At 32.1% G+C, this 12313-nt stretch overlaps 1 protein-coding gene across 6 annotated transcripts in view; it reads left to right on the top strand.

Annotated features, from left to right (window-relative positions):
* Nucleotides 1-12313, top strand: part of LOC126749160 (Ca(2+)/calmodulin-responsive adenylate cyclase) — a 163055-nt gene that overhangs the window by 92578 nt on the left and 58164 nt on the right. For all 6 annotated transcript variants that reach the window (XM_050458839.1, XM_050458840.1, XM_050458838.1 and 3 more), the window contains exon 8: nt 5679-5965. In XM_050458839.1, coding sequence (XP_050314796.1) covers nt 5679-5965 — 287 coding nt within the window. The remainder of the gene's footprint in view (nt 1-5678; nt 5966-12313) is intronic.

Here is a 12313-nt window from a genome sequence, read left to right as displayed (position 1 = left end):
ACTCGCAGGCGGCGAAACATACACAACAATTATTACTATAAAATAATAGTCAAGTGACTAATTACTGGTTTAAGGTATGCAATTTAGCTTAACTTAATTTCTGGAGATTTAAACTCTTTATTTACTGCTTATAATGCACATGCTTCCCGTGACCATCCAGTCGCTAAGAAATTTCTATTATCTCGAAAAACACCAATCTACAATTATTTTTCAGTATTTTTTTTTGCTTGTTTTCTCCTGGAATCGTAGGCAGTTTCAGTGAATTTGGTAACTTTGACGCTCTCTAACTTTGGCCCCGTTGCGTTGGTTGTATAGCTTTGCAGCCTGAAAGTTAAATTGTAGAAACTTTAATTATCATCAATTTTTGTTCGAAACGTATACGACTTTCTCCAAAAAACGAGTAGTGAAGACTGGGCGGGAATACATATTTTCACACCAACCAGTGATAAAAAAAGACTGCATGAATTTTTTAAATTTCAAATGCCAAATTGAACGTACTTTTTGCTGAAACTTGACTGACTTAACACTATATGAGTATGTCCGATTAAAAAAAAACATCATCCTGGGGTATATAACGAACATTTATTCTGAAGATGGTGGCAGAATATATGCTAAATAAACGTACTTTATCGTTCAAAATAACCTTATTCCTCCATTTTCCACTTAAACTGATGATCTCGTTTCATAACAAAAAAATAGTAAAGCAGGTATTAATAATTAAAAAAAAAATAGGTATACGGTCTTGTTGCCATAAAAAGTTAATCCACTCGGGATTAAGTCACCACGCCCTGATCCACGCCTATGGTTACGCTTCGTATTTACATAGGCTTTCAATCCGTCTTATGGTATTGTTTTAATTAACATTATTTATTAATGTTACGGTATAGATTATGTAAAATCCTCAATTTCTCGTAATTCCAGATTAAGTTCTTAGTAAGGGTCCAAATTTAATCTGTCTGTTTATACAGGGTATTTTCGAAGTTAAGTCATTCATTTTTATTGCTTGTATGACTCCCCAAAAGGAGCTGATATACCAAAAATCACCTTGCATAATAAAAGAAAGAAAAAAACATAAAAAATTAAAAAAAATTTTGAATATCTCGGCAATTTTTGTTTAATGCTCTTACCGTTTATCAAAATTTGTGTTGTAGTATGGTTTTCGATACGAATTTTCAATTCGATTAGTTGTACCAGTGTTTTAATAGTGATTATTTTGTGCGAAAAAATGAGCCATATTTAAGAAAACAATGAACTCGTGGACATAATAGGTACCTATAGAAATTAGGTACCCAAACCTGAATAAATTTGGGTATTAATATACCCAATTTATTGATTTCAAGTACTGTGATTATTAATAAATCTATTCCAAGCACCTAAATTTATGATCTTTATAGTTAACGTATTCATTCTGGGTGCATTTGAAGCAAATATATACGAGTTTTGCAATAATTATTATCAGTCTTTTATTGATTGCAGGCTGATCTGAGCCATAAAAATGTTTATTCGTTGATTCCTTCACAGAAATTTGAAGATTCGATTGAATGACTACTTATTTTCTAATTTCCATGCAATCAATTATGATCGTTTGTTATCATTGCGATGAATATCCAATCAATTACAGATCTATTAGGGCTTATCTGAATTTGATTTAGTCTGATGCAAGCTCATTTGAATAATAAATTATTAATTTTGAGTCGATAATCTTTGGTTATCCGTGTCAATGATTTAATCAATATTAGGACATCATTGCAATTATCATTTAATTCGAAAAAACACAGTTATCGTAATGAATTTAGGTAAATTTATATATATGACTTTTACAATAATTATTATCATTGTTAATTTGATTCAGACCGATAAGTTCTGATCTGAATCATAATAATGTTCATTCGTTGATTCCTGATAAAAAGCCATCAGCCATAGCTGATTAGCTAATCAGCCATGCAATTAAATATGATCGCTTAGAATCATTGCCATGATTATCTAATCAATTACAGACCAATCAATTACAGACCAAGCGTTTCTGAATTTAATTCAGTCTGACGCAAGCTCACTTGAATATTAAATTAATGATTTTGAGGCGAATTTAATATACATATATTAGGCTACTAAGGGATATATAATCATCCTACTATGTCCCTGTAATAATTAATCAAACAATTTCAGGCAAGTAAGGGATATACCAATGATCAAACCAATTAATTCCGTTGTAAAATGTAACTAATTTTATGCTAAATATTTTTGCCAATTTTAAGTTGATAACTCAAGATTGATTACTAATTTACTCGTTTTTATGCAATTAATTATGATCGTGTACAATTACTGCGATGATTATCTAATCAATTTTACACCAATTTAGGCTTATCTGAATTTGATTCACTCTGATGCAAGCCTATTTGAGTAATATTATAGTAGTGATTTTGTATCAAGTTTAATAAATATTAAGATTTATGATTATTCTCCTATGTTACCGAGATAATTAATTAATCAATTCCAGGCAAGTAAGGGATGCTTGATAATACTTACTATTGGTACCGATATATAAATTATTGATTTAATTTCAAGCCAATAAGGTCTTCATCATAATCGATCGATTTATGTCCATTCAGCCTTTATGTGAATCATCACAACGATTTTATTGATTCAAGCCAATCAACTTAAAAAATCGCTAGGATGATTATTTAATAAATTTCTATAAAAATTATTTTATTAATATAATCAATTCAAACAGGTTTTATTGTTTAAGCGGGTTATGTTGTTTTATGAGGATTGTTAAACTTGCAAAATTGACGATCTTGAAAAAGGAAAGGACGGATTGTTTTTAAGGGCACACCCTTTATATTATTACACCGGTTGACTGCTCAAATTTTCCTTAACAACAAAGATTATATGTACGCACTTTTCATGTCAAGTTGATAATAGCGAAATCTTGAAAAGTTCTTCCACACGCAATTTTTCCCCTTATGATGCGTGGCCAGAGACTTCGCACCACTACGCAATTTCTGTACATATCCCAATATTTGCATTTAAATTAAAATACTATAGAAAGTTCTTAGCGATGGCAATGCATAAGGAATTAATAATTAACGTAAAGGAAGTAATAGAACTATTTATCAAAAATATTGTACCAAAAGCCCTTGTGCCCACCACCACGCAATTTTTCCAGTTATAACAATTTTTGCATATAAATTAAAATGTTGTAGAAATATTTTATTGATGCAAAGTCTCTGGCCACGCATAAGTAATTTTTAGTACAATTTTTATAAAAAATCCTTGGCTAGTATAGGGTCAAATACCTTTTAATCACAAAATTTGTACTATAGTTGTATAAATATTTATTCACATTCTTAAACCGACTTAATCTACAGTAAAAGTCTTAATAACTGCTTTATTACTTTAACCCACATGCGAAAGTCCGGAATGTTGATTTGGGCAAATTTGGATTATATTGATGCCATTGTCAAGAACCTTGATTGGGGTCATATTACCATTGCTGTGTTTATAGATCTACGAAAGCCATTTGATGTTGTGAACCACGACCTTCTACTAAGCAAATGGAGAACATGGGTTTCCGCGGTACCATAAAGATGTTAAAGTCTTAGTTGAACAGTCGTAGGCAATACAATAGTTGAGACTTCTAATTCAATAAAATTGTACAATAAGGGTGAAGTTGCGCAAGAATCCGTATTAGGACCACTATTGTATTTATTATTTGTGTTAAGCCTTCAGTTGGCAGATTTAAAGTATCGATATTTTACTTTTGCTGACGACTCAGTGTTGTTGTGTAGTGGAAAAAGCTTTACCATACTTGATCGTATTGCAAATGATCATCTCAATATGTACTATAGATGGTTGTTACAAAATCATTTAAAGATTAATGTTGATACAACCAAATATCCGCTATTTAGACCAAAAAATAAAACCATAGCAAAGCTACATATTTTAATTAACAATTACGAATTATAAAAATCAGTCAGTGTCAAATGTTTGAGACTTATCTTAGATGAATATTTAAAATGGAGACTACATATTGAATACCCAAAAAGCAAAATTATACCTGTCACAGGGACAATTAGTAGATGCAAAGATTTTCTGTCTTAGTATCGCATTTATTAGCTCTTTATCCGTAATGAGGTATTTGATTCCAATCTGGAGTATATGCTGTGCAATAAATTTTAATAAAATCCAAATACTTCTTTAGAACCGTGTTTTAAACATTTTATTTAATTATGATACGTAAAAAATCATCCTATAAGTACAGCATTAAAAATTTAACAAAATAAAACGATTTTTAAAACAATTAATAAATTACAGAAATGCATCACACCTTTTGTTCTTGCTAATGAAATTCATAGTTTTTATACTTGACAATGTAATAATATTTATCTAAACCCTGTTAAAACATATACTGCTCTACCTAATTTTATATCTAAGATGTTCTCTACTTTGAATTGCTTACGTATCAAAAAAGTTAATTTGTTAATTTTCATAAATTCACAATTTGTAAATTTTCTCGTCTAGAACATATTCGTACGTAGTTCCCGGTACCAATGCTTTATGCATTGTTTAGGCGACATCTCTCTTTAGGTCTGTACAAAATCTCACCATATATTCCTGAGATCATAATATTTAAAGCAACTTACCTTAGTCCGAAATTGCTCCGTTTTCGACCTAGAGGACAGTAAAGTTAAAAAATATTTTTTTTTTTTAAAGTTTATGAACATTTTCTAACGTATTACTTTAAAAAGTTTTATCCAGGGGTTCTTTGGGATGCGAAACCTGAATGTGCACACCGTTTTACTGTGGCCATCAGAGGGCGCTTCACAGTGCACTTCTAATGGCTTAAAATATTCCTAACTTTTTTCTCAGTGTCACATTTTTCATTAAGTGTTAGAAATTATTTGAATGATCGGTACCACCCAAATAAGTGGATAGGTAGAGGTAGTGATGCCTCCGTAAATTGGCCCCCATGCCCTACAAATTTGACTCCTCCGATTTTTTTTTTCTGGTGCCATATTAAGTCCGTGGTATACAAGACTACGGTGAATAATGAAGAGGAACTATGGCAAAGCATAATAAATAATCTTCGAGCTAATGCAGGGGTAATTTTAATTTTCTTAGGCGTGTAAATCTTTGTATTCGTAAAAATGGGGAACATTTTGAACGTTTTTTATAAAATCCGTATTGTTTAATAAATTAATTTCGTGCTTAAATAAAACTATTTTTTTTTAATTTAAAATATTTCAATATAATTTAAATTTAAATTTACCGCCCTGTAGGTCGGAATCGGAGCAACTTCGGACTAGGTAAGTTGGTTTAAATCGGCTTATTTTAACCTCAGAAATATGTGGTGAGATTTTGTAAAGACCTTTTGGGGACACCATGTATATATTTATAATATTAGTGATCATTCCAAGAGGTTGTATTTATAAATTTAGGATAGGAGTACGGTTTTCATTTAAACAGGATTACTATAATACAGTAAATAGCACACGCATAAACTGAAGTGCGCGCGCGCGCGCGTAGGCTCTCGTACTTAACAAAAGATGGCGTGCGTAAAATATGGGATGCTCTGGTACCTAATTGTAGTATAGGCGCTACGGAAATTGAACTACCTATATATCGAAGTCGACATTTTCATAACAGAATGAGAGTAATTTTTGGATATTTTGTTTTAGGATAACCATTGTTTGCGGATTAAGATCCTTGGCGACTGCTACTACTGCGTCTCTGGACTTCCCGAGCCACGCTCGGACCACGCTCACTGTACGGTCGAAATGGGTCTGGACATGATTGACGCAATCGCGAGCGTGGTCGAGGCGACTGACGTCCAACTGAACATGCGCGTTGGCATTCATTCCGGGAGGGTTCTTTGTGGAGTCCTGGGACTCCGCAAGTGGCAGTATGATGTTTGGTCGAATGACGTAACACTGGCTAATAATATGGAGGCTGGTGGAGAGCCTGGGTAAGAGGAGGAGAGTTAATAATTCTCATTTTTATGTATCATTTTGCTTATTTGTGGAGTAAAGTTTAGTACAGTAGTACTTGTCTTTAAAAAAGGAAAAAATTGTAGTTTAGTGAGTAAAATATTGATTAGTTAGCTATTTTGTTGAGGATTATGCCACTCTTTCAGTAAATAACAATTTAAAAAAAGGGAAGTGGCTCTGCTGGTCGAAGGATAGTACGAAACAATAAAACCAGATGTATCCAGAGCAAAATATTTATTATTAGCTTAAAAAAGCGGTTTTGGCGTATATTTCATTGCTAACTGAAAGTGAGTTGTATTTTTTTACCGGAAAAACGACCTTAAAACTAAAGATAAAAATGTACTCACTTGTCATATGCACAGAAGTTCCACACAGAAGGAAAACATGTTTTTGAAAAAATGAAAAATTATACAATATACATTTGACAATAACGATAGAATAAATTAGGCTGAATTTCAGCCTAGGACCAATTGCAAAATTACGCAAATTAAAGAAAAGTATAAAAGAATACAAAGCATAGCTACTTAATCGATATGATTTTTAATAATACATCGATTCCTTTGCTAAAGAGAGAGGTAGAATAGGGCATTCTTAAAATTAATTGTTAATTGGAAAAAATTTTATTTATATATTTTGAATTATTAAATTATATTAGTATCACATCCTTAACTATTAAAAAATGAACCTTTGTATTTTCATTGTTACTTTTCGAAACAGTTTATCAAAGTCAAACAAGTATCAATTAAAAAAAAAGACTTTGATTAATTGTTCTAAGAAGCATCAAAGAGATACAAAAAAGTACTTTTATACATTTAATTTAATTTTATTTACCTTTAGGGTAGTAGATTTAACTACCGAAACGTAGGTTCAAATTAGGTTTTTTCTTCCTATTCAATAAATAGTTTTTTCGTTCTTTTTAATTTCAATAAAAATAAAATTAGGTAGGAAATTGAAAAGAAGTAATAAGCTCAGAGGTCGTTAGTTAAATCTTCAGTTCCTGGGTATATAAAAAAATCTGTTATACCTGAAGTCAATGTATGTATTTAAGAATTATTGGACCTAGATTGAATTTAATATCACAAAAAGTATCGTTAAAGATTTAAGGTCATATTTCTTCTAAATATGTGTATAAATTTATTTTTTTCTCCTATTCAATAATTGAGCGTATAAAATAACATTTTCTAAATTGATATGTATTAAAATAGTGACCCAATAAAATATATAAATAATTATAAACTTGTTACAATATAGATTTTAATTATAAAAGCGATATTAAGAAGAACGTCTCATTTGAAAGTGATTACCCGCTTTAAAATACAAAAGCTCCTAAACCATAGGAATATTTTCATAAAACAGCAGAATGTTCTCTATAATGCTTATTTTGGAACTGAATCTGCTTTAAAAAAATCGGAAATGTTGGATTTCAATGCACGTCAATTTTGAGTCAAAATACCAGAAATATTTGCACTGCTAAGATTTATTTATGCGCTGTTAAGATTTATTGTTGTGTCTAAATTTAATTTAAAAAAAATCACAAGGCATTTTTCCTAAAATTTAACAAGTAGTAGATACACAAATTCTTATACCATTTTATATTTTAACTTCAGGATTTATTCTTAAAATTATACTAAAAACGCGTTATGCGTGGCCAAAGGTCTCGTATCACTAAGAAATTTCTGTGCGTGTAAAACCCAAGTTTTCACCTTAAAACTGTTTTTTCTCCTAGGATCTTGAATTACGCCTATTTTTTGCCTAGGATTTAACATTAGGAATATTTCTATGTCCTAAATTAATGCCAGACACCACCACAGTTTTAAGTTAAACTCTTTTTTTGTCTCATTACTATTTAATAGAAATTAATATAACACACCTACAGGTAACTGAAAACTTTTTTAAGTCTATATTAATAATTACTCAAGACAACATGCCCCAAAGAGATAAAATATCACTTCTTATTAACAAAACAATAATAAAAATTTAAAAGCTATATAATTGGATTTTGAGACACTCAGTGAAAGTTTAAAGTAGTCCAGCCAGTGTTTTATTCTACTTATTCCCAGTTACTAAGAGATTACTGTGCCATTTGGAGTTCAGATATTGGTGAGAGTTACTATATGCAATAAAAAGAATTAGCCCTAGAACAGTGCCCTAAAGAATGCCAAGATAAGATAACCCACTAGTAGTTTGTTTAGAAACCGCTAGTTCCTTCCTTCTAGTTTGTTTATTCACACATTTTTATATTTTAATTAGAAAATCCTTCCCGATACATTTTTCTATTCAAGTATGATGACCCACTGGTTACTTTTACAAACCCCTAGTTTGTTTATGCATACACTTTCACATTTAAACTACGAAATCCCTCTAGTTATATCTAAAGAACTGCCAGTTACGTTCTTAATAAACTTTTAGATTTTAAGTACGTTGACAATCCCCTAGTAATTTTTCTACAGACCTCTAGTTTTTATATTTAGGTATAGCAAGCGACTTATGAACCGCTACATATTTTATTAGGCACTCCTACTTTTTCCAGAGCGTTTTATTTTTAAAGATGTAATTACGGACCTCTAGTTATTTTAATAGATATTCTTAATTATAAATTTTAGACTCATTCCATCCTACAACCTACAACAACAAAGTACAACCAAACCCTTTATATTTTATTACAAACCCCTACATTTCCTGTTACGTCCTTCTACATATTATTTTTAATTTTTAATGGTGATTGACTTCGTCAGTTGTACTAACCTATTAAGTATTAGAATGCACCCTATAGTAATTGCATCGTGGTGCGAGGCACACACGAGGCGTTTTTAGTACAAATATTTAAATAGTACAAATTATATTAATATTTTGTTCTTTTTATCACACAAAAGTCCCTACTACAATATAGAGCCTATTTAAAACATGTACTGAATATAAAAAACGCTCGTCCTTTACCTAATTCTTGGAACATTTACTGAATGTTAACCAAAACTGCCTTAACCGCACTAAAGATTGAAGCGTTAACTCACAAAAATTCCCTCCCTCACCATAACCCCCTTATTATTATACACTATTGTGCAAAAAGATAGCAACATTGAACTTTCCTGTTATATATCTTTTAGTATCTATTTTATAAGTAAGGTTTATATATTATTTACAAGAATAGTTAGAGCCTGTTTATATTTTCATATTATTATATTTTTTGTATCATAATAAATAAAACACCAAATTGTTTTATGCAAATTTATTATTCAAAAATATAGCAACAAGAAATAGTTTTGATTCTAAAAAAAATATAACCCAACTAAATTAAAATCAATTCAATATTTCGTGTAGTACCCCTTCTCCTTTATAACATCTGCACATCGTCTTGGCATGGACTCAATTAATTTCATAATATAGTCATCGTTCACTTCTTTCCAAGCATTTTCCACTCTTTCAAAGAGAATATTTGTATTAGAGCATGTTAGGTGCCTGATTTTGGTGTCAATGTAATGCCATAAATTCTCTTCTCTATAGGGTTTAGGTCTGGCGATTGAGATGGCCAGACCATTACATTTATTTTTTCATCGGATAACCTCTTAACAAATTGAGAAGCATGTTTTGGATCGTTGTCATGCTGAAATATGGCTGTTACTGGCATGACTTCATCCATATATGGCACTAAATGTGTTTGCAGAATGTCTTTGTACATGAAACGATCCATTTTGCCCACTATTCTTACTATGGGTCCCACGCCACGAGCCGAGAAACATCCCCATACAAGAATATTTCCCACTCCATGTTTAACTGTGGGGCAAATGTACTTTTTGTTTAATCTTTGTTCACTGGGGCGTCTGACGTATACATCAGTCCTGAATAAATTATATTTAGATTCATCACTAAATACGACTTTCTTCCAATCAGCTACAGACCAGTGGACATGAGATTGGGCAAAGTGAAAACGAGCCTTGACGTTCTTCTTTGAGAGTAACGGTTTTTTGGCGGGGCGACGAGCAGGTAAGTTGGCATCAAGTAATCTTCTCCTTACGGTACTGGAACTGAGGTTTACTCCTCCACCCTCTTTTAATTTTGCCAAAATTTGGGAAGAAGACAAAAAGGATTTTCTTTGGAAATTCGTAGCAGCTGCCTATCCATTCTCAAATTTGTTTTTCTGGGTCTACCAGGAATGGGCGCCGGTGCAGCTGTTTCAGTAAAGCGAAATTTTTTCTCTGGATACGATTGACCTGTGAAGCCGTAAGCTTTTTGCAATGTCACTCTGCCTAACACCATTTCCGTAATGCTCCACAATAATTTTTCTTACATCACCAGAGACGGTTTTTAAGTGACCCATTTTAAGTTAATTCTGAGATTCAAAAATAACAACTTTACAGCAGGTAAATCGATATTTAACTGATAAAATAAATGCGAAACAAGAATGTTGGTATATTTATGCACATTGTCTAAATAAACAAACATGAAGTTCCTTAAGCCTCGTTTTCACGGTGATAGTTTTCGCGACAGTTGCTATCATGATAGTGTCTGTCACATGAACTATCAGGAACTGTCGCCATGTAAATAAGCCGATAGTAGCTATCATGCTATCGCGATAAAGTAAAAATGAGCAATAGGCAATTTGATATACTTAATTTTTTGGAAGAATATGAAAGGTTACCACGTTTATGGAAAAAAAAGCTCTCCCGATTTTAAAAACAGAGCGAAGAGGGATCATGCTGAAGAAATTCTGCTGCCCTTATCAGGACTTTCTACATTGAAAGAACTAAGGCAGAAACTTAGGAGCATAAGATGTACATATAATCAAGAAGTGGCTAAAATAAAGAAGTCTATGGGAACTGGCACAGGAGCCTGTAATGTGTACAAACCAAAACTTGTATGGTTTTCCGTAGCTGATAGTTTTTTAAGACATAATTTGGAAGAAAACGAGTCAGAATCTAATTTGGTAAGTTTTATTTCTATTATTTTTATACAAATAGCGAGACCAAAAAAAAGATGATGAATTTTAAAGTATTTTCTTTATTCTATCATTCTATACTGCCAATCAACTGCCCCTGCCCCTATAAAATAGTTAGCAAGGTCTTCTCTTTTTTGCCGAGCTTCAAGCAAACAGTTACGCTGCAATGTTGCATTTAAATCAACTATACCATTTGACTTGGCACTGCGCCAATTGCCAGGAATTATTCGTCCTGTTTCATGATCCTCAATATCTGCTGTAACTGTTGTATCATTTCTCACTTTTCTTATCCAGTTGTGCAAAACACATGCAGCTTTTATTAATTTTACTACTGTGTGAGGAGCAAGTGATATTGGCGATCTGAATACACGAAAACAGGCTGAAATTATTCCAAATGCATTTTCTACTATACGTCTCGCTCTACAGTGTCTATAATTAAATACTTTCTGGGCAACAGTTAATCGATTTCGTCTGGGATAGGGTTTCATTAAATATGGCTTGAGTGGAAATGCTTCATCTCCTAAGATAACAGATCCGTCAGGTTGGTTCAATAAATTTTCCTCAATAGCTTTTTGAAGAGACAACTTGGCAAATATTCCACCATCTGAACTGCTGCCATAACTACCAATATTAATATAGGTAAAAGTATAGGCATGATCCACCATTGCCAACAGTCCAATGCTAAATGTTCCTTTGTAGTTAAAATATTGAGAACCGGAATTCGAAGGGCACTGAACCAATAGATGCTTTCCGTCGATTGCTCCAATACAATTAGGAAAATTCCAGCGAGTTTCAAATCCATTTATCACTTTATTCCATTCATTTTTACTTTGAGGAACCTAAAAAATAATAACACGTTTATTGAAACAATTCTAAATTATTAAAATATTATTTTATCTTTGTTTTTATTGCAGATGTTTTCAAAAGAAAATGAGAGAAATCATATGAAGAATCGACGCATGAACCTAAGGAGCTTCAAGAAACCCCTTCCAGTAGTTCGATGAGAACGACACAGGCAAGTTTTAAACGAGCCAATGTGGAGCTCACATCAGCCTACGGAAAATGAAGAAACCTCTTCTGTCAGTTCAGAAAAAAGAATAAAGATAAATCGCAAAAGGTCCGACCGTAAAGGAATGAAGAATGATGATGAATCTTTAAATGAGGCTGTAAAAGTTTTGAAAGAAGTGTCATCCCAAAAACTGTCTGTTTGTTCTAATGAATTTGATGTATTTGGATTGGAAAACATGTTTCTTCTCAACTACAGCTTCTTCCATTAAAAGATGCAATCATACTAAGGGGTGATATCCAGAAATTAATAACCACTGCTCGACTACGTCATTTCCAAGAACAGAATTTAAATAATACTGCATCTGACAATGAAACAGATGTCACC

Source organism: Anthonomus grandis, chromosome 22 (assembly GCF_022605725.1).
Source record: "Anthonomus grandis grandis chromosome 22, icAntGran1.3, whole genome shotgun sequence".
Lineage (NCBI taxonomy): Eukaryota > Metazoa > Arthropoda > Insecta > Coleoptera > Curculionidae > Anthonomus > Anthonomus grandis.
The sequence above is the reverse complement of the archived record's forward strand: the minus strand, read 5'-3'. Positions and strand labels throughout refer to the sequence as shown.